Genomic DNA, 23,321 nt, shown 5'->3' with positions numbered 1-23,321 from the left:
CTTCTTCCAGTTTTCAATCGTCAACTGGTGGTGCTTCATGGCCCAGGCAAGCCTCTATTTCTTATTTTGCCATCTTAGCAATGGCTTTCTTACTGCCACTAGACCTGTCAAACCTGTAGCTCGAAGTCTTCTCTTTACAGTCGAAACTAAGACTTCCTTACTTTGACCAGTGTTGAGCTGTGCTTGAAGCTGCTGTCCTGTAAGCCACCTATCATGCAAGCTGTTGACTCTCAGAAACTTGTCTTCTGATTGTGTTGTAGCTTTGGGTCTGTCAGACCTCTTCCTGTCAGAGTTCCTCCAGTTTCCAAGTGCCTTCGAATGGAGTAGGAAGCTGTACTCACTGACACCTTGGCTTTTTGCAATTTCTCGAAAGGAAAGACCTCCTACACTTTTAAGGGTTATAATGGTCTGTCTGTCTTCCTTTGTTAATTGTCTTTTTCTCGTCATTATAACAGCAATTATCTACTTCCTGCAGTGCAATGTTGTCTAAATAATGCTTCAGAGGGTGTAGCAACACAATCTGTTCCAACACTGCTTTTATGCAGACAGAGGGTATGAAAGTAATCAACAAAAGTTGGGACACCTGTAGGAATGGTTTGCATCAACTTTCAAGGCTTAATTTACTTGTATTGCTGCAGAACAGCTGCAGTTGCTAACCCATTACTTGTTCCCTGATAAGGGCCTTTTTAACAACTGAAATTTACATTATTTTTCAGTTTTTGGTAACCTAAACTTTTTTTTAAAAAACCTCTGGCAGTTTACCGCTTAGCTTTGTACCATATCAGATTAATCACTGGACTTGAACGGCTTAAATTTCAGTAAAAACTGAAAAATGGGGATGTTCTAAAACTTTTAACTGGTAGTGTATATCTAGAATTTGAACCTGGAACTCAAGCACGTGATCGGTGAGGAAAAACAAACAGACTGATCCAAAGATATCTGCCATTGCTCCTCTACAACATGAAAGAACCCTAATGTATGCTCTGTGTTTCCTGTCGAAGGTACGTGGACGCCATTCAACATGCAGACGGTGCAAATAATAATTGGTGAGGAATATATTCATTTTCCCTTGGAATCTTCTCATGTTGAGTTTTTTTCTGGTCTGTCACAACAGATTTGTTTGGTGTAATTCCTGTTCTTCCTACATCATGTGATTGGTGTGTCTGTGAAGTGTAAATGTTGAAGACTTACTAAAACGGGTAGAAAATCTCAGAGGTGGCTTTCTAACAGCAGGTTCAAACTGGAGGGCATGCAATGCAGGAAGAGGCAGTGATTTTATGTCCCATGCACACGAGTGACATTGTTACCGTGCTTTTTTTCACGTTGCAGGTATGTTTGACCGTGAAAGGAAGGGCACCATCAATTTCCAGGCATTTGTCGGCCTCTGGAAGTACATCACCGACTGGCAGGCTGTTTTCCGCAGCTTCGACACGGACAACTCGGGCTTCATTGACAAGAACGAAATGAAGGGTGCTCTCACTTTCTTCGGTGCGTATCAGCGAACGTGCACCCATGCCTTTTTGTTGTCGCTTCTTCTGAGTGTTGTGTCTGGAAGAGCATGTCAGCCCCAAGTACACACTTCCTGTTCCTCGTACAGGTTACAAATTTTCGGATCCTTTCTACGACGTTCTGATCTGGCGTTTTGATCGGCAAAATCGTGGACAGATTGCATTTGACGATTTTATTCAGTGCTGCGTAACGTTACAGGTAACTGTTTTGTCATGATGTTCATTGCCCCTTGTTTTGGTTTTTTTACAGATTGCTCTCTGGTTTTTTTAATTCCTTATCAAAGCTGCCTTTCTTGTACGGTTAAGCACTGACTATTTCCTTCCCATAACGCCTTTATCCTTGGGACAAATCCCCTACAATCTATCCTTTCTAGACACTCAGCAACACCTTCCAGATGCAGGATACAGATCGGGATGGCTGGGTTACCATTGCTTACGAGCAGTTTCTGAGCATGGCTCTGAGCGTCCGATCGTAACTATCCCACCGTTCATATGCTCGACCTGACCTCAGCCACCCGTCCTTCCCTTCCCCGAACTTTGTTTGTTTGTGGGGTCATGTGTGGGCTTTCATTTTTGATATCACTTTCTGACATGATAATCCAAACCCACCGATGACATTTACATTTTTTTTTTCATTCCCGATAAACTGCCGTACCCCGTCTTTTATCACAGGCCATGTTTGTATGCCGACCAACCATCCGCTTTTTCCACAACTCAAAAACTCCCTCATCTGACGTCTTATAATTCTTCAAAAGAACAAAACGAATAGAACTTTTAAAATGTCAATCACATACCAATGCGAGTTACCAGGAGATAGCCATGCAGAATGACATTTGAACCATCCGTGTTTTCTTTCCTTGTTGACAATGGCTGTGCCTTTTCCTTGCACCGAGTTATGCTCGTTTTTGAAGTTATTTACGTTAATAGTCTGTGCACAGCATGGAATAAGCAAACTTGGATAAATTTATTTGCCATTTATTTTATTCTTTTGAATAGCATTCCATTCTTTTTAATTTTTGTTGTGCGATTGGACACATTTCCCAGTGCCAGTATCTGCGATTTCTTTCACATCTGCTTGGTGCCGATTTTTTTATATATATATCCATGGTATACAAATCTGCATACCATGTACACAAACACGTTCTGAGGCCTGCCTCTACTCCGAGCCAACGCGTGCACAGGTGCCATTTTACACACATTTTACCTTTCTTTTGTAATAAAGTATTCCATTGTGTTACCTGGACATCTTTTCTCTTTTGTTTCTTGTTGTTTCGATCTTGTGCACAGCTGAAATGCGTTTCGTAACAAATCGGTTATGCCATCTGTGCTCGCACCGTTTTTGTTTGGCTTGCTCAAATGAAGCGAATTGTGCCCCAGGGTGATTCTGATATGAAGATGGTCGCTAATATTGACAGCCGGAGAGAAATTGTGAACCAAGATCTCTCGTAGCAATGGACGCGTCAAAAGCCCCCCTAAAATGGATGTTTTGGGTTTTTTTGCACATTGGATTGTAAAACTTTGCAAATTCTCAACCTTTTTAATGCACAACAGCCAAGCGCATCTCTGGAGCAAGTCCATCCTGAAGAATAAATGAAACTTTCTATTTTTGAATGATGGGGAACCTCTCAGGATTTACTTTAATATCACTTTATCGACCGAGGAGCTGATAAATGGTTGTTTGGTGTTTGAGGAAAGACATGCACATCATTGTATTTTGACTACTCGTTTTGGCCATCTTTTTATATAACATTTAAATTGCCTACAGTTTGTCATGAATTGTACTGATATCTTTCCACTTTGTTTACAAAGTTGCTATCATGCCATGTTTGTGCTTTTGATGGTAAGTCTGTGTCGTATATGAACCAATTCGAGTAAAATGCATCAAATGGTTCACTCGTGTTCGACTTCATTTCTCGCCATCCAACGGCATTTCCTACATTATGAAGAAGCGAGACAAAGCTTGTCAAATTTATTTATAGAAAAAAAAATAATAATGATAATCAAAAAGGTGCACAATCTTACAGTGAATTGTAAAACTATCCAACAACGAAATGTCAGTAAAAGGATGATGCAAAGAGCATGAGGTCAAAGGTCAGCGGAACCCAATGATCTCCTCACGTGCGAGCATCATTAAGCGATGGAAGTCGAAGTCGAGGTGGCGTCTCCAGTAGCGCCGGTCACGGCCCCACACCTTAGCAGGAAAGCATGGGCTGTCTGTGCGACACGGAGCCAAGGGATACAATAGTCTCGTCCATTCCTCCATCAATCTCTAACTGGTCTTCAGTCAAGCCCACAACATCAAAACTGTATCTGAGCTTACCCACCCCACTTAAACCTATCGGTATCACTTTGGGGGTTACCCAGACCAATATCACCAACTTCCTTCCAAAAAGGGACTGTGCAATGGTTAAAACTACACAAGCATATCAATCATGTATCCAGTGGTCATGGGCAGCCAATGAGTAAACAGTCAATCTGAGGGATAATTGTACACAGATACTGTTCCACAACCCACCAATGCCATGGAAGATTCGCACCACTGCCCGTGGGGTGAATGTTCGATCATGATGAAGACCCACAAATGTTCGGATGTCCCTTCTGATAGAATCTTCAATGTCCTGGTGCTGAACACATCAAAACAAAGATGGTTAGTTTTATCTGTGGAATGGTTGCAGGCATGCCATGGACTTAAACAATCTGTCATTAAATCCTAGTCTCATTCTCCTCACCCCAGTGCCTGTTTTCCAAAAGCAATTTGGGTACGTTGGGGAGTTTTTGTAAAGGTACAGTTTTAACTTTTGTGAATCCATCACTTGGGGTGGGTGTATAATTTTGAAGGGTGTTACAGCAGTTCCCTCTGGATTGAGACAGGAATGTAAAACTTGTCCAGAGGTCCATAAACTGCAATTAGCGTTATTACTTCAGCCACATCGATCCATAAGTACTCGACGACGAGACAATGCTAGAATTTGTGAATGGTCCTAACAGGTGTGGAAAAAAACACCTTGGAGGATGTGTATGTCTCCGTTGTGTGCTGGCTTAACAATTCCAGTTTGTACTTTGCTTACTGATCCCAAACCCCATCCATGAAGCACACAATTAGCAGTCCATCATCAGATCCATTTATTTAGGGACTAAAGCCTGCAGTGAAGGGGATGCTGAAACAAGAATGATCTTAACACTTGGACGACTTATCATACACACTTGTCTTTCCCAAGATCCTCAACCTTACCATGCTGATTATCACTCGTATCTTGAACCGTTTAACACCACAACCATTTTGGTAACACCGATTTGCATCAACATCCTGGCAGCAGGATAAAGACCCTGTTCTGTGTTCCCTGGATACTTTTCTACAAGTGCAGTTTTCAAAGGAACGGGAAACTTGAGTGGATTTACAAGATACAAGCCTGGCAGAGCTTAAATACATGCAACTCAGAACTCTAAGCATCATTTCCGCATGCATGTTTCAGACGTGGCCAAGATAAAGACTGAACTCGATGGTATTCATAGAATACTTACCCCACGCAGTCTTGAGAAGGACTTGGTGCGAGCCCACTTTTATGGCAGCAAATTTGTAAAAAAACAAATTAAATTCAAATCAAATAGAAGACCAAATAAAAGAAATACTGCAGTGGAGTCATCAGAAGGAACCCGAATAAGCAAAAAACAAAGATGAAGTCATCATCAGGAGGAACCTGGATAGAACTTGGGTTTCAACTGCTAATCCTCTCCCTCAAACTCATCCAGCGCAGCCAAGTGACCCTTAAAAAAAAAATCAAAAAGAATAATTCTGGCTGCCAGACCATGTGTCCGATAAGGTTGAAATTTAAAAATATGTCCCATCAGTACGAGATCATAATTGTGAAGTTTCACGTTGATTTGATGAAGCGGTTCAAGAGTTTTTATTTTTTAAATTTTCCTTCAATCCAATATGGCTGCCAAGCCATGTGACCTATCAATTACTCATGAAGACCCTGATATCCCCAAGGCTTGGGGAATATGTGTGAAGTTTCCTCTCGATCTGTCCTGCCATTCTGGAGAGGATTTTTTTTATAGGTTTTAGGGTAAATCTAATATGGCTGCCAAATCATGTGACCTATGAAGTCATAGGTGGGGAACTTTTTGTTTGTCATGGATGGACGGTCATACCTGTAAAGTTTCTCCTTAATCGGTTCAGCTGTCTTGGAGAAGATTTTTTGAAGGTTTTAAATTATATGTATATGTATATATATATATATGTATATGTATATATGTATATATGTATATATATATATGTATATATATATATGTATATATATGTATATGTATATATATATATATGTATATGTATATATATATATATATATATATATATATATATATATATATATATATAATATATTGTTGTCGATTTCCGCCCGTTCGACGTGCGGACGACCGCCTTAGCCCAATTGCGGCCGCGCGCGGCCACCGAACGCGCAATCTAGTCGCAGCTTCCAGATCAATGCCGAAACCCAGCTACGGGTGTTTTTAACACACCATAAACCAGCCAATCCCTCTGTCCACGCGCTACAGGGTCGATCGCCGAATTGCCGATGTACCTATTTATTCGCGCAGACAGAGATACCGGGAGTTTATACCTCGACAGGGCCTGCACGAAAACGAGCCGCTTAAGCAGCTCGTTCCGTATACGATTGCCGAGCGGTTATATATCGCCAAGTCCCGTCGGACCAGATGTACATTTTATCGGCTTGATAATCAGCCAGCTAATATCCCGAACGTTCCATGGCAGTCAATGTGAGGAAGGGACGCAACGAGCAGGTGACATTCAACAATGGGGACATTTATTTGTACACGGCACGAAAGCATTCAATGGGGGGATGGGGACAGGACACGAGCAAAAAGCCTACAGCCGATGTCTATGATCATTTACAGCACGTGCTTACACAATTCACTACTTAAGGACAAGGCGCCACAGACTTTCATGCAAAACCCAAGAAAGAAAGAAGCGGGCTCGTGAGCCTTTACAACTTCTCAGAGCTGGGATGACCGAAGGGGCTCCGAGAGACCGGGCGGGCTACCTGGCCACTCTCGTGGTGACTCGATGGGTCCTTGTTCGGCGACCCTCGGTGTCTTCGCCCGGACCCCCGCGCTCCGACTGGCTCCCTTGGTCGTCCGGCCTCCACTGCGGCCTGGCTTAGCCAACGATGCGCTGGAGGAGTGAACAGGTCTCGACTCCGGCTTCCTGGTTGCGCCGGCGAACCTTCCAGCAAACCAACTGCCCGCACTTCAACACTCCGAACTCTCCAGCTCTCAACGGGGCGTCTCTCCACTCCCAACTCCCAATGACTCCGAGCTCCCCACACCAACTCAACTGCCTTTTCAGCCAGCGAACGCGGCTTTTTATCGCCCCTCCCTTTCCGGCACGCGGGGGAAAATCCCAGGAGGGATCGGCTTGACTCTGTTGTTGTTGTTGTAATAACCGTCATCCGTGTTTACGCCGTTCTGAGGGACCTGCCCCAACCGTCATTTCTGTTTCCTTCTTCGGGTGGCTTTCTGGGAGTGGTGTTTTTGTTTGTGGAGGAGGGTCGCTGTGCTGTGGAGATTGACGAGGTTGTTGAGTTATTCTTTATTTGAAATGAAAGATAGAACAGAATAACGGCTAACTCAGAGATGCACAGCCCGGCACACGAACAATTCCCGTTATACATTGGTGGGGAAATCTAACCTGGAACACACACTTATCGAAATTACTGATCTTTGGGGAACCTGACTGGTGTTCTGTGAATTTCCACAACCCTAACAATATATATATATATATATATATATATATATATATATATATATATATATATATATATATATATATATATATATATATATATATTTTGTTACGAATTTGGGAATTCGATTTCACACAACATGCAGGTTCCTTTCATCAGCTATGTTGATAAGTGCTTGTTCCCTAGATAGCTCACCTTTCATTGTTTAAATGTTCAGAAATCGATTAGATGCGCTGCGGATCGATTTTAATAGTTAGGGAACGAACAATGGAGACCTCCCTCCCCCTCTTCTGTGAAGAGCAAGAAGAACCCTGCCGTCCCGTGACTCATGATGTCAACAACTCCCTCCCACCCGTGGCTGAGCAGGGGATGGAGCATGAGGGCATGAGTCATGAGTCACGCCGGGAGCGGAGGGGGCGGAGAAGGATAAGAACGAGATCCTTTCTTTGTTCTTGAGTCGTAAGCTTTTCGCTTCGGCAGAGAGGAGTCGTTCAGGAGACCGTCGGGTCCTGCTTGGCTTGGGTTAGGGTTGAGGCCTTCGGAAGCTTTTTGCTTCGGCTGGCTCAGCGAGCTTCGGCTGAGGCCTGGCTTGAGAGGAGGCTTTTTGCTTTGATGGTTCCGTGAGCTTCGGCTTCTGCTTGGCTCGGGAGAGCTTTTTGCTTCGAGCTGCTTTGCTTGGAAGGAAGTTGAGCCGGTCGCTCGGCTCGAGCTGCGAGTGGTGGCTTCTTCTTCTTGGCTCGTGGAGCTCTTTGTTCTCCATTTTGGTTCCCGGCTTGGTGAGTCTCATCGACCTCTTTGTGGAGGTGGTTCCTCGGGAAAGCGACGCATCGACGGGAAGGTTCGGCGCCTCGTCTCACCAGCACGTGTTGAGAAGCGCAGGAGGTGGTTTCTGGGAAGGATCGGCGCCTCGTCTCACCAGCACGTGTTGAAGCACGGGAGGATTCGCGGGAGCTCGGGAAGGATCGCGGCTCGGCGATTGGATCCAGCTCGCTCTCGCTGGAGCCCGGGTCCGAACAACTTGAAGACCACATGAGGTGGAGAGGTTTGAGATAGGTTCTGGGTTTCAGCTCACCTGTCCTCCGAGCTGGAGCTCGTTATTAAAGGCCTCTGCCACCATTTCTTGTGTGTGTGTGTGTGTGTGTGTGTGTGTGTGTGTGTGTGTGTGTGTGTGTGTGCGCGCGCGTACGTGTGTCCGTCTAATAAGTCAGAACTGCTGTTAAGTGCAAGTGACTGTACATAATAAGTAGATGGTTGTAGTTCTTTTGTCGTGCTTTTGTTGCTTGTATAATTGCATTTTTTTTTTTTTTTTTTTTTTGTATACCTTGGTCGAGGCTCGTATGAGAGCTAACACACAACTCACAGCAAGGAGGCATGAGACAAGAGGGGCGGGAGTGGAAGGGACAAAACATTGGGGAACAGACACAGGTGAACGGTGGAAGGGAGAGGGATGGGGATGGGACGTGGAACATGGCGAGGGGAAGATGGACATTAAAGGGACTTTCAGGAAGGAAAGCAGGAGAATTGAAGGAAGTGGGCTTGGGTGGATTATCGGGGGTAGAAAAGATTGAGGATTTGGATGGGGGAAGATAAGAGGTGGTGGTGAACAGCTGTTTTGAAAGCCTGAAGGGAAGAATGGGAAAGAATAGAGTGAGGAAGTTTATTCCAAAGGCGGGAAAAAAGAGGAATGAAAGAGTGAAGATGAGCAGTGATTCGTGATTTTGGTAGTTTTACCAGAAGGGGGTTGTTGGCGGACCTTGAGCGCCCTGTGGAAATGTGGTTGGGACAAATCGCAGAGAGAGCAGGGGGGCAAGGCTGGAGAGGAGTCGGTAGAAGACAGAAAGACCACCGACCAACCTGCGGTGATTGAGTGAGAGGCCCAAAGACTCAGCTTCATTGCGGGAGATGCCAATGATCTTAAAAGCCCTGGTTTCGACAGCGTGAAGTCGAGAAAGGTGGGAGGCAGGAGCACCAGCCCAGAGGGGAGAGCAGTACTCCATCAGGCTACGGACAAAAGCTTTGTAAGTGGTCAGGAGCTCAAGAGGGCCGAGGAAGGACTTTGCACGACGGAGGATTCCCAGTCGGCGACTGGCTTTTGAGGCAAGGTTGGAAATGTGACTTTCCCAGGAAAGGTCATGGCAGATAGTGAGACCCAGAAGCTTGAAAGAAAAGACTTCTTCCAGAGGATTGTTGAGAAAGTGGATGGGGGGTTTTGTAAACGGTCCTTTCGAAGAGACATAGTGAGAGTGTGAGATTTGTCTGGATTGAAAGACATGTTCCACGTGTTGGACCAGTTTGTGATTTTATCCAGATCTGCAGTGAGCGAAGAAGCTGCTGCTTGCCGGTCTGAGGGATGACAGATGGTACGGCAGAGGGTTGAGTCATCGGCAAAGAGAAATAGAGGATTTTCCAGAGAGTCCGAGAGATCATTGATGAAAACCAGAAAAGAACAGGGCCCAGAACGCTACCTTGAGGAACTCCAGCCTGCACAGGAAGAGGGGATGAAAGAACTCCATTTAGGGCCACACGTTGACTGCGACAGGAGAGGAAGTCTGCGAGCCATGAGTGGAGATGGCCTTGAATACCATGGGAAGAGAGTTTGGTGAGTAGGGCAGGGTGCCAGACTGTGTCAAAAGCACGTGATATGTCCAGGGATACGGCTCGGATTTCCTGTCTGGCATTGAGGACCTCCATCCATTGATGGGAGAGCAGTAGCAGCATATCTAGGGTAGAGTGACCTGGTCTGAAACCAAATTGATGATTGGAAATCAAGCCATTGGAGAAGAGGAAGGATTTCATGTCTGAAGCGATGATGGATTCCATAACCTTGCTGATGATTGGGAGAAGGCTGATTGGTCTATAGTTACAGGGATCTGTTTTTGCACCTTTTTATGCAGGGCAGTGATGTTAGCAGATTTCCAAGCAGATGGCAGATGACCTTGGGAAAATGAGAGGGTGAATAGAACAGAGAGAGGGTGAGCAAGAGCAGAAGAGCAGGCTTTGAGGACACGTGGGCTGATGCCGTCTGGACCGGTTGCAGAATCTGACTCGAGGTTTGAAAGCAAGCTCTCCACCTTGTCAGGAGAAAAGGATACAGAGTCCAGGGACAGTTGGGTGCGACTGGGTAAAGTGGGTAGAGATAGTGATGGGTTTGGGACACAAGATTTAGCTGCAAACACCGAGTTTAGACATTCAGCTTTATCACGTGTGGAATCAGCAGTGCGGCCATTTGAGGTAAGGGAGGGGATGGAGGGGGAACATACACCAGAAACAGATTTGATTAAACGCCACCAGGATTTTGAGGAGGGAGAGAGGTTTGAGAGTTCAGACTTGAGATGAGAAAGATGTTGTTTTCTGGCTCTCCTGAGGGTAGCTACACACTTGTTCCGAGCTTTGTGGAAAGAACTGAGATTGCCCTCAGTTGGGTTTGCTTTCCATGAGGCAAAGACAAGTTGTTTCAGGACAACTGCCTCGCCACAAGCTTCAGTAAACCAAGGGCGGGAGGAAGGGTAAGACAACTGAACACGAGAGGGGATAAATCTGTGCATGAGGGAGAGCAAGTTTCTTTGAAAGAATTCCCAGGATGAGTTGATGTTTGAGAAAGTAGTGATAGGAGACCAGTCTGTAAGTTTGATGGCTGCTCGGAGACCCTGCCAGTCGGCTTGAGTGAAATGCCAGACTCGACGGCGGTGAGGTGGTTCTCTGATAACAGCCAGAGAGATGTCCACTTTAATAAGGACGTGGTCAGAAGAACCAATTGGAGCGAAGGAAGAGCAGCAGATATTGTCAGGGAAATTTGTCAAAATCAGATCCAGAAGAGATGGAGTACCATTGGTTGAGATCCGGGTCGGGAAGTTGACCGATTGAGTCAGTCCCAATGAGTCACAGAAAGCTTTTGCTGATGTCCCATGGCAGGTGAGAGAGGTACCCACACCTAGCCAACTGGCGTGATGACAATTGAAGTCGCCACATAAGAGGAAGAGAGAGTTTGGATGAGAAGATAGAAGATGGTCCATGTTTTCGGAGAGTGAGGTGTAGATGGAGTCATCACTGTTCGGTGGACGGTACAGTACACATATAAACATGAGGTGGGAGTGGAGGGGAAGCCGAAGCCAGAGGTATTCCTGGGGGTGTGGGGGAGTGAGAGCAGTGCAGGGAGAGTGAGGAATAGAGTCTTTGATGAAGAGAGCAACACCTCCACCAGGACGAGGCTCAGGTCTGTCATACCGTAAGAGGGAGTAACCAGGGAGAGATACTTGGGAGTCAGACACGTCTTGGGAGAGGAAAGTTTCTGTTAGGCAGATAATGTCTGGTTTGTCAGTGGCAACCTGCATGGAAAGATCTGAAAGGTTTGAGCGAAGGCCCCGGATATTTGAGGTCCACACTTTTAATGAAGAGGTAGGGGAGGAGGCTTTTGGTGCAGGAGGTGGAGGGGGCGGGGGAGGGTCGGACGAGGGACGAGGGGGGGGAGGTAAGGAGGGTTGCTGAAGGAGTGTGAGGTATTGCAGAATAGCGAGGGGAGGGGGCCGAATGAGGAGGAAAAAACGTTCTTGGGTGCAGTGAGAGAGGGGGGACCAGAGCCAAGGAAGTTGGCAGTTGAGGATTTGAGGAGGTGGAGTGAAGAGATGGAGGTGAGAGGGCAGTGGAGGGAGGCAGGTTGGTGGATGAGAGGGGGGCAACTTAGAGAAGGAAGAGTGAGGGGGATGAAAGGTGGGAGAAAGGTGAGGGGGAATTTTTGAAAGAGGTGAGAGGGAGGCTTGGAGGGAGAAGAGTGGGATGGTTGCTTTGAGAGTGAGAGTGAGGGGTGAGGGGGTGAGTTGGCACTGAAGTTGGAAAAAAAGAATGGTTGATGGAAAGCGAGCATCCATGGCAAACTGTGGTTTTTAAAAGTTTTAGGTCAGAGATGCGATTTAACACAATTCTTGATGGATGCAATGAAGGCGAATTCAGAGCATGGAGAGAAGAAGCGCTGTAATAGTTGGATTTTTAGGCAAGGAATGAAGGAGAGGTCGAAATGAGAGCAGTCTGTTAAAATAGCAGAAGAGTAGTGCATTGTGAAACAGTAAAGAGTACCACATGTGTGAGAGAGGAAGATGAAGCATTATAAGATCGTTTTTGTTGTTAATATTAATGTATGAGAGAGTTCAACAGATTAGGTCATGGAAGTGTAAAAAAAAAAAAGAAATCGAGGAAGACGAGGAGGAAGTTAAGAGGAAGAAGTAGCAGAATCGGGAGAAGGTTGTTGTTGTTGTTGTTGGGTTTTTTTTTTTTTTTTTTTTTTTTGAGATAAGAAAGAGATTAGTTGGGAGAATGGGGGATGTTTGGAAAGTGGGGAGGATGAAAATTGAAGGTAATGGGGAGGATAGAAATTGAAGGTAATGGGGAGAAAAAACAAACAAACAAAAAAAAAAAACGATCGAACACCAAGTGGAGCATACGTGTTTTGCCTTGTTTAATTGCATACGTGCTTTATTATAATAAATGTCCTTGTGTGAATGTAAACCTGTTCATTGCGTCCATTCCCTCATTGAACTGCCCCATCTTGCACTCGGAATATAGTTGGTTTATAAATAGAATCGGGTCCGGCGAGGTCTGGCGATAATACCCGCTCGGTTATCCCAGAACGGAATGGACCGCTTAAGCGGTTCGTGTCCAAGCAGGCCTTCTCCAAGGTACGGTCCCTCGGTTGGTTACCCGCGCGGGTACTTAGGTATATTGATATTCGGCGATTGACCCTATTTTGTGCGGGTAGAATATGGACTGGGCCGTGGTGGGATTAAAAACCCACCCGTGACTGGTTTCTGGCATTGTTCCAGAAAGTCACGACTGGATTGTCCATTCGGTGGGCGAAGCGACCGCTATTGGTTAGACGAGGTCGTTCACACGCCGGGCTGGCGCGAATTCTTCAACAATATATATATATATATATATATATATATATATATATATATATATATATATATATTTCTTCTTCTTCTTCATCTTCTTTCGGCTGCTCCCGTTAGGGGTTGCCACAGCGGATCATCCCTATGATCTGCATAGTGATTTGGCACATGTTTTATGCCGGATGCCCTTCCTGACGCAACCCTGGTTGCCTCTTACGACACAGGGATATGGTACACCTATTTTAACCGGGGTATACACTGGCCCAGTACACTGGTACTCATTTCGCCGACCTCGGAAGGATGACAGGCTGAGTCAACCACCTGGTGTATTAATTCAATGGCCCAACAGGGCTTGAACTCAGGACCTTTTGGATCCCATGCCGCTGCCCTAACCACTGCGCCAACACCAGGCTCAACAATATATATATATATAGTTCCGTCGGACCAGATGTACATGTATGTATGTATGTATGTATGTATGTATGTATGTATGTATGTATGTATGTATGTATGTATGTATGTATGTATGTATATATATATATATATATATATATATATATATATATATATATATATATATATATATATATATATATATATATATATATATATATAGTTCCGTCGGACCAGATGTACATATATATATATATAATATACACTCACAACAGCGTGACCAAGGATTCACATAACCAATGACGTCATAAATTTGCTGTTGACCAATTTATCCCAAGATGGCCCTCAATTTTCATACTGATCGGATGTAGTGTTCTACATATGCAATTATGACGTCAAAACGAAGGCACCTATGACATCAAAAAATTTTTTTTTGAAATCGTACAATCCCCATGAGGAGTACTTGCCATGCGGCAAGTTTCAATTTTTTCCATGGAGTAGTTTCATAGTCCATGAGGCCAACCACTTTGTCGGTACCAAATTAGTGCCCGGTTGTGTTTGGTATCATTGGAAAGCTTATGACCTCTATGTTGTGGAAATGCATGATAACAAGCAAAACAGAGTCGATGAAGCGTTTAATTAGCCAAATTCAAAATGACCGACGCTGAATTCCTGTTGTTTTTCAATATTTGAGAAATTTTTATCCACATGGCAGAGTATGCATATTTCATTACTATGATTTTATATACACTACTTGAAATAGATAAAGTAAATTGAAACTCTTTCAAAATGTAAAATCCAACATTCCGCAAATACAAAAAGTGTCATAACTTTAGAAATAGTCCACATAAAGGAGTGATTTTGTTGTCTACATATATGTTTTCATATATATGAGGATTCCATTAAAACCATACTTGATGTAATCAAACCCTTCCTTGTCATGCAGCAAAACAAGTGGAATACATCAAAATGAAAAAGCGATATTAGTGTCTTGTGTTATGTTTAAGAATATTTAGTATAGGTGTTAGTATTCAGTGGCTGATCCATCTATTGATGAAATTTGATACTCAATAGGCCTACCAGTACTCGGCCATCACTTGTCTGGTAATCTATACAGGGAATTCCTTACAGTTTGGAGTACAAGTGATGATTCACTCCATCGTTTTGAGTTGTGGCCTTATCCCTGAACATTTTTAAAATATTGTACTGGTGGTAGATAGAAATAGATTATGTGTTTTTCTAACATATCTTATCATATTATAGCATATATTCAAAATCGTTCATTCCTTCGTCTGTCTGTAGGCTTGAAATGCAAAAATCTGTACTGTTGCAATGCACTTTTTTGCTTCATGTAGCAATTTGAGACTGCACTCATGCAATAAGTTGCGTTTGTTTTCATTATAACAAATGATTGTTGTTGCTTTATTTCAGGTATCCCAATCAAGCATAAAGAATAATAGCCATGCAATCCTCCAACAGTGGTGAAGGGCCCTCACAGACCACTTTTCAAACAGATTCGCCCCCAAGCAAAAGATCTAAACCTTTTTGTGTTATCCATTATCCAGAGGAAGATTCCCAAGCTCCGCTCACTTCACCAAAAGATGTTTCATCATGGCAGACATTGCTAAATGCTGCATGTGTACGTCAGCATGCCCCATTGCTGGAGAAAGCTCAAAATCTATCAGAAGGACAGGTGCCTGACATAGTTTACCATAGACAGTGTCGGTCACGCTTTACATTGAAACGCGACCTTCAGCTCTTAGAAAAACATCGAGAAAGGCGTGATTGTGAAACCACAGTATTTGGTAGCAGTAAACATCTTCCCAGGTCAAAGCCTTCAACAGCAAGGGTTTACGAAACAAAATGCATATTCTGTGAAAGAGAAAAGTATAAAAAAACATCAAGAACAAGAGAATCAATTGTACAGTGCACAGAGCTGCGATGCAATAAGAGAATATGGGAGTGCACAATGCAAAAGAGCGACCCGAAGATCTTAGCAGTTGCGTCAAGAGACTTAGTTGCCACTGAGGAACATTACCACCACTCATGTTACCGCATGTACACTAATAAAGGCGGTGAAACTGCAACAACTGATGTGTCTCCTGATGCCAAAGAAGACTGCCTGTACAACGAGGCTGAAAGACATGCGAACGAATCGCTCTACACATTTATCCGTGATGATTTATTCACGAATCCTCATGTATTAAAGATGATTGATCTCACAGCAATCGTCGTTGAGGTGATGTCAAACACAGGGATCACCATGACCAAAGAATCCACCAACAAGCATATTCGACGAAATATTGAAAATGAATTTGCAGATACTTTACATTTCTGTAAAGATGATAAAGGGAAAACACTCGTATTCCCTCACACTCTCACAATCTACGAACTTGTAAAAGAGAACCAGAAGCTCAAGGACAAGATGGAAACCCTTACAGCAGTAACATCAGGTGATTCTTCTGTCATTATCAAAGCTGGCCAAATTATTTGATCTTCCATAAAAGAGATCCTCCAGGATCAAGTGTGGCCTTTCACGCCCGCTTTGGTGAACTGGAGTGGCTTCCGATTACCAGAACTTCTGCAAATCTTCATAACGTGTGTCCTTTCAGGTGAACCAAGCTATCACAGTGCCTCGCAAAAAATTCAACTGTTAGAGGATTCATATGGCCAAGATCTGGTCTACAGTGTCACCTGTGGTCGTGTGAAACCACCGAAGCACATCTTGCTATCAAATGCAGTGAAAACACTGACAGGAAACTCGGAAATCATCCAGATAATGAACAAACTAGGGCATGGGGTTTCATATACTGTTCGAGGAAAACGACACTGCCTTGAGCCTTCAGAAAATAGCCTCATCCTCAGATGATTCTGTCCCACTTCCTGATTGTGTTAACCTCTACATATATTCCGCTCTCATTTGGGACAATATAGATTTCCTCGAGGAAACTACAACAGGAGCAGGAACAAGCCACAGGGTCAATGGCGTCATTGTCCAACTAAAGGTGTATGGTCCTAAGCTGGAATCGGCACGACCTGTAATAGAAAAGAAAAAGCAACATTCCATCAAATATGAAGAACAACAGCTTCGAATTTATAACACTGGGAAAAGAGAAGGACCTGGAAGCAAAACAGTTGCTGAAGAATACCATGCTCTTCCTCAAAAATCCATCCACAGAAAGGACTTGATCTGGATTCTTCTACGGCAAATGCACCCGGAAAACCAAATTATTCCAGGATGGACAGGAATCAACATCATTACGAGACAGGACCAGACAGTTCATCAGCACAACATAGGCTATCTTAACCCAATCAATTTCCAGCAACCAGCATGGCGACAGCAGCTGAGATTTTGAACAGGTCAATGAAGGTAAAAGAAAGCCTACATCTTCAAGAGGTTGTACTGGTATTCGACCAGGCCCTTTATTCCAAAGTGGCAGAAGTTCTGTGGAAACACAGATGTCAATATCCCAGAGTAATTCTTCGCCTCGGCTCTTTTCATATGGTCTGCAACTTTCTGGGAATACTTAGAAAACGTTTTGAGGATGCAGGCCTGCGTGACCTTTGCATTGAGGCAGGGATAGTGGCAGAGGGGTCTGTAATGAGTGTCATGGCAGGCAGACAGTACAACAGGTCTCTCCGAACGCACAAATACATATATGAGGCCCTTTTCAGATTGCTATGGGCGGGATTTCTGCTATGGCTGAAGGAACAACAACCTACACATATGAACCAGATCGATCAGTTATTGGAATTACTGAGTGATCTTCTGGACACTTCTCGTCAAAGTTCCAAATATGAAGAGACGCTGAACCATGAATTGTTCTTGCAGATGCTGGAACACTTTGAGAAATATTGTGAACATCTACGGCACACCAATGGACCTCTTTCAGCGTTATGGATGTCATACTTTGACATGGTTGAGGGAGTATTGCTGGCCCTAATTCACTCTTCCAGAGAAGGTGATTGGAATTTGCACATGGCTGCAGTTCGTGGCATGATTGTCTGGTGCTTCGCCTATGACCGACAGAATTATGCCCGGTACCTTCCAGTATACTACGCTGAAATGTCCCAGCTCAGAAATGACCATCCAGAAGTGCTTCAACACTCCTTGAAGGAGAGTTTTCTGTCCAACTAGGAGAAAAGAACCTCTTTGCTAAGATACACTTGGACCAGACAATTGAAGAGACAGCCAATCGTGATACAAAAGTTGCAGGAGGAGTGCACAAGTATAGTCTCAAACCTGGTGCAGTGAGTCGGTTCTTCCTGACAGCAGAATACCGGTCATCCTTCTTGCGTCATCTCCGAGACGTGTTGGTCACAGGCAAATCTGATCATGGACATGTAGAGTTACAGAACAGCAGAATTAAAAAGGATGAACTGGCTGTCAATGCTGTTGTAGAAACCCTGCAAAACTGGGTTAATCCCTTTGAAGAAAATCAACAAGAACTAGTCAGTCTGTCTACAGCTGCTGCTGCAACAAGGCAGATTGCCACACAGTTGCTAGAAGCAGAAAAGCGTGGTGAGGCAGCTTATCAGAGCTTTAAGTCTGAAAGACTTGAATCAAGTCCACCAGTCGTGAAATTTCATGATCCATTGCCGAAGCTGAGGCTCAAGACCTTTTCAGATATGACCAAGAAGCAGAAGAAAGTTTCTTCAAATGGAAAAGAAATGATTCTGAAAGCAGACCGAAAGTTGTTTGGGCAAATGGTACTCATTGCACAAACAAGAAAGAACCTGGATATGAAAGATGTCCTGGCACATCCCCTCGGTCCGCTGCCATGGTCTCTAGCCTGTGAAGATGGGAGTATCAGGAAGACAAACAAAGCTGTGTTGGCCAGAGCATTACAAAAAGATGCACAAGCAGAGAACATTCCCACACCATCAGCCACAATTATTGATGGCATGGCTTTGGTTCAAAAGATGAAGGGGGACCAGAAAACATTTGGAGACATTGCAAACACCTTGCTTCTTTCTGCAATTAGAGAAGGTGCACACAGTACTAGGATTGACATCGTGTTTGATGTGCATCAACCACACAGCATAAAACACCACGAAAGAGCGAGACAAAGCAAGAATCCAGGCATACAGTTCAAGAATATAACTTCCCAACAAATTGTCCGTCGGTGGAGAAGTTACCTGCAGAGTAGTGACAACAAGACTGAACTCATTGAATTTCTGTTTCAGGAATGGCAACAACCACATTCAAGGTCATTATTGCAGTCAAAGCATATGTTTGTAACCTCAAAGGAGAAGTGCATCAAAATTACTGACTCAGCAGTTGAAGATGTACCGGAGCTTTGCTGCCAGCAAGAAGAAGCAGACACGAGGGTACTGCTTCATGAAAAATACGCAAGTGACACCGGAAGTGCAGCTGTAATCTTTGTGGCGGACGACACAGATGTCTTCCTTTTGAGCATGGCGTTCTGTACACAAATTACTGCTCCTCTTTATCAGAAATGTGGGACGAAAACTCGCACACATTACATAGACATCACAGCTGTTGTCAACATGAATGGATCTGATGTCTCAGAGGCAGTTATTGGATTGCACACTTTCACTGGTTGCGACTCCGTCAGTGCCTTCGCAGGTTGTGGGAAAATGAAAGCATTCAAACTGGTCAAAGCAAATCAGAATTTCCAGTCTCTTTAATGAGCTTGGCCAACAGTGGAGTCTTTCATCTTCTCTTCAAGCTCGATTGGAACATTTTGTTTGTGCCATGTATGATGCTACATCTGGAGATGCTTCAGTCAACGAGTTTCGGTACAAACTATTTTGTGCAAAGAAAGGTGAGAAAGAGACCTAACAGTTACCGCCATGTGCAGATTGTCTTGGAAAACATGCACGGCAAGCAAATTATCAAACGGCAATTTGGAGACAGAGTTTGATGAACGATCCCAAGACGCCCAATCCTGCAGGCTATGGCTGGAAATTCGTTGGCGATGGTGATGACAGACACTTAGCCGTAGACTGGATGGATGGTGCACCGGCCCCCGATGCTGTTCTTGAGATGCTGTCCTGCAAATGTCGGAAGTCGTCGAGTTCCTCAATGTCCCTGTGCTGCAAATGGATTGAAGTGTTCTGACATTTGTAATTTGAGCCCATGTGAAAACCAACCAATGAACGACGGTACAGACAGCAAAATGGAGTTGAGCAGCGAAGACGATTATGAAACTGAAGACTATTAGTTCAAATATTCCAAGATTGTGTACTTTCATTCTTGTGTTTGAATAACAATAATAATGTGTTTGTCTTATAACATGCCTTATATTTTATTTCTGTGTTGCTGTTACAGCTGCAACATTTGAAATCTGGACCAAATGATCAACTTGATGTCGAAAGCACATAATTACATATTTTCTATGATAGAATTTGTTTCCTATATATGTAAGGTGTCATTTAGCCTGGTGTTGGCGCAGTGGTTAGGGCAGCGGCTTGGGATCCAAGAGGTCCTGAGTTTCAAGCCCAGTTGTGCCACTGAATTAATACACCAGGGGGTTGACTCAGCCTGTCATCCTTCCGAGGTCGGCGAAATGAGTACCAGTATACTGGGCCGGTGTATACCCCGGTTAAAATAGGTGTACCATATCCCTGTGTCGTAAGAGGCGACCAGGGTTGCGTCAGGAAGGGCATCCGGCGTAAAACATGTGCCAAATCACTATGCGGATCATACGGATGATCCGCTGTGGCGACCCCTCACGGGAGCAGCCAAAAGAAGAAGAAGATATGTAAGGTGTCATTTATTGACAAGGTTCAAATTATATTAAGATGTATTCAAGGTACTGTTATTATAGTGCCTGAGTTGAAGTTTCTAATGACGTTCTACATGTTGGAAGACATATTTCTTCTCAGTGAAGAAAAACATTTGTTTCGCATCAAGGGGTCCGCAGTATTTCATGTCGGGTGTCTGCGAATGTTTTTATTTTCTTCTTATGTTTATACGACTATAAACTGTACTCCATGAGCTTTCTTTTGATATATAGATTATACACATTAAAGTATATTAACAGTATAAAACGCTCCCAACTCAAATCCATGGTGTATAAAAATTATCGAAAATCTTCAATTTTGTGCAAGAGGGGGTCGCGTATAAACAGTGCCATTACACGATATAAGCTACCGATATTTCCTTGCTATCAAGTGATTTTGATACCCCAGGGGACCCATCTTTACAAAAAAAAAAAAAACGACCAGAATAGGGCACTGTTCTTTGTTTGGTACCAATGATCAAAATTTTGGGCTCGGCCTCATGGTTATCAGATATACAGAGGTCCAACGTTTCTCCTTTTTCCAACATGGCTGCCACACCACGTGACCTATGATGTCATAATTATCATCAAAACATTATACATGAGTAGTTGCTCTGATGACGAAAATTTCGTGTCAATCCAAAAGCGGTTGCAGAGAAAATGGAATAACAAAATGCAGGCACGTACGTATACATTGGACTGTTCGCTTAACCACGCCTTTTGCTTCGCAAGCATGGGCCAATTATGGACGCCTGCATTTTGAATGAGGAAGAATTAGTTAATGGACTTGGACATTCTCAACATCTGCTCATCCATGGGCAGTTTAGAAATCTTTAACCAAATTGCATTCAATGTATAATTAGATGGTATTCATAGAATACTTACCCTGCACAGTCTTGAGAAGGACTTGGTGCAAGCCTGCCCATCTGTTTTTTTTAAGGTTTTTTTTCTTTCTTTCTTTGATCCAATATGGTACCAGACCAGTGACCAATAATGTCACTTATCAAAATATATTTTCCATGGGTAGTTAATCAATTAGTTAAAGTTTTGCGTTGAACGGTTAGTGGTTTCAACAATTGCAGAGAATGTTTTTTTTTTTATACTGACCAGATCAAGTATTGCACTTGTGGGATTATGATGTCATAATGAAGGCACCGATGACATCAACATTAACATATCTTATTCCCCCATGGGGAGTACTTGACATCGAGCCACGTTTCAATTTTTTTCCGTGGAGCGGCCGAAACTCTCGTCTGCGTTCGGTGAGGACCCGAAGAGCAAGGATACAGTCAATTGTTGACCTCTGTGGTGTAAAGCCTGACTGCTCTGGACGCTGGTGCTCAAGTAGATGGTGGTGAACCCCATCAATAATTATCCGAGCAAAGACCTTGCCCAGCACCGAGAGCAGTCAACCCTCAGGAGTTGTTGCAGTCCTGGCGATCACCCTTCCCTTTCCAGAGAGGTGCAACAAGGCCCCTCTTCCAGTCAGTTGGGATGATGCCTGTGTTCCAGACAGAGCACAGAACTGCATGCAATGACATGAGTGCAGCATTTCCACCAACCTTGAGAAGTTCAGCATGGATGCCACAGATCCCAGAACTTTAACCCCATTTCAACCTGTTCACCACAGCCTTTGTTAACACAAACAAAGGTGGATCACAGTTGTTTGGAGTGTCAGCAATTGGGATTGTAACTCCCCTGACATCCAACTCGACAGCTGGTGGATCAGCCTGGTACAGCCGCTCAAAGTAACTGGCCCAGCGGGCCTTCACTTCAGACTCCTCTGTCAAGAGCCCACCACCCTCCGCTCTAACTGCAGTACACCAATGCATGGGCTTAGAGGTACGCAATGCGTGAATTCTCCTTTAAGCAGGATGAGAATCACTTGAGCACAGGTGATGTTCTACCCCCTCACAGATTCCTCGCACATAGGCCTCCTTGTCCACCCCCAGCACACGTACAGTTTTACGCCTCAACTTCCTGAACAGCTCAGCTCTGCCATTAAGCCTGGCCCCGCGACTCTGGTTAATGGTATCCAGTGTCCCTTGAGAGACAAAATTCTTCTTCACCCTATGGTGAGTTCCAAGACATCCACCGGCAAGATCAAGAATGGTGGCCTTCAAGGCACTCCACAACTCCTCAGGATTCCCCAAAGCACCCAGACCTCCCAAATCCCCATTCAGCCTGTTTGCAAACTCCTCAGCTACTCTCTCATTCTTGAGTTTGCCAGTATCCAGCCTAGGTTATGATGGTACCATTCTCCCGGTTTTAAGCTGCAACCTTAGAGTTGCTACCACGTGCACATGTGGTCGGTATTGAGGAACTAAGCACTCTGGTGGCCCCTGCAGTTCTTGATCATCCTCCAGTGATCATCAACGAGCACATGGTCAATCTCCTTTGCCACACCACCAGCGTTGGAATACCAAGTCCAGCGATGAGTCTGTGGGGGCTGAAACCATGAACCAGCCACCTTAAGTCCAGGACTTCTTGCAAAGTCAAGGAACTTGGTGCTATTCTGGTTCACAATTCCAGACTCATGGGGACCAACACCTGTCTCATAACCATCCCCATCAGTTCCAGTCAATGCATTTAAATCCCCCAAGACGAGAAGAGTATCTCGCCTGGGGCACTTATCAACCACAGACTCGAGCGTGTCATAGAATGCGTCCTTCATGGTGAGATAACTCACCTCAGTCGGAGCATATACCGAAACCAGGGAAACGACACCCAAGGAGTGACAAATTGTTAGTCTCATAATATGCTCATTGACCGCCATTACCTCAATTATCATTGGAGTTAGCTTATTGGGCACAGCTACAGCAACTCCTTGGGCATGGTAAACATCAGAGCAACCAGACCAATAGTATGTGTAACCACCCGCCATGATCTCGCCACTATCCGGTCTCCAAACCCGAGAGCTAACCCACATGGACGGAGGACCCCACACTTGTGGGTATGTCTTCTCCACAGAGTGGTTTTGGAGATGTAGAGGGGCAAAGTTTTTCGTTTTTTCCAAGATGGCGC

At 44.3% G+C, this 23,321-nt stretch overlaps 2 protein-coding genes across 5 annotated transcripts in view; one reads left to right on the top strand and one right to left on the bottom strand.

Annotated features, from left to right (window-relative positions):
- The window catches only part of LOC147024033 (programmed cell death protein 6-like), a 20,255-nt gene extending 16,856 nt beyond the window's left edge, over positions 1-3,399 (top strand). Inside the window, exons 3-6 of one of the 2 annotated variants that reach the window (XM_085890177.1) lie at positions 1,002-1,046; positions 1,330-1,488; positions 1,598-1,707; positions 2,886-3,399. In XM_085890177.1, coding sequence (XP_085746303.1) covers positions 1,002-1,046; positions 1,330-1,488; positions 1,598-1,707; positions 2,886-2,957 — 386 coding nt within the window. In that variant the 3' untranslated portion in view covers positions 2,958-3,399. Of the gene's footprint in view, positions 1-1,001; positions 1,047-1,329; positions 1,489-1,597; positions 1,708-1,882; positions 2,752-2,885 lie in introns of those variants that run through there. The other variant, XM_085890176.1, reaches the window with a different exon arrangement.
- Positions 3,400-3,462: 63 nt separating this feature from the next.
- The window catches only part of RECQL4 (RecQ like helicase 4), a 114,723-nt gene continuing 94,864 nt past the window's right edge, over positions 3,463-23,321 (bottom strand). For all 3 annotated transcript variants that reach the window (XM_085890173.1, XM_085890175.1, XM_085890174.1), the window contains 2 exons: positions 4,024-4,132; positions 3,463-3,722 (listed from right to left, as the gene is read on the bottom strand). In XM_085890173.1, coding sequence (XP_085746299.1) covers positions 3,601-3,722; positions 4,024-4,132 — 231 coding nt within the window. In that variant the 3' untranslated portion in view covers positions 3,463-3,600. The remainder of the gene's footprint in view (positions 3,723-4,023; positions 4,133-23,321) is intronic.

The sequence above is a fragment of the Eptatretus burgeri genome, chromosome 7 (genome assembly GCF_056783735.1).
Source record: "Eptatretus burgeri isolate ZD-2024b chromosome 7, Ebu_testis_v1, whole genome shotgun sequence".
NCBI classification, from domain to species: Eukaryota; Metazoa; Chordata; class Myxini; order Myxiniformes; family Myxinidae; genus Eptatretus; species Eptatretus burgeri.
Note: the sequence above shows the minus strand (reverse complement) of the source record. Positions and strands in the feature narration are given on the sequence as shown.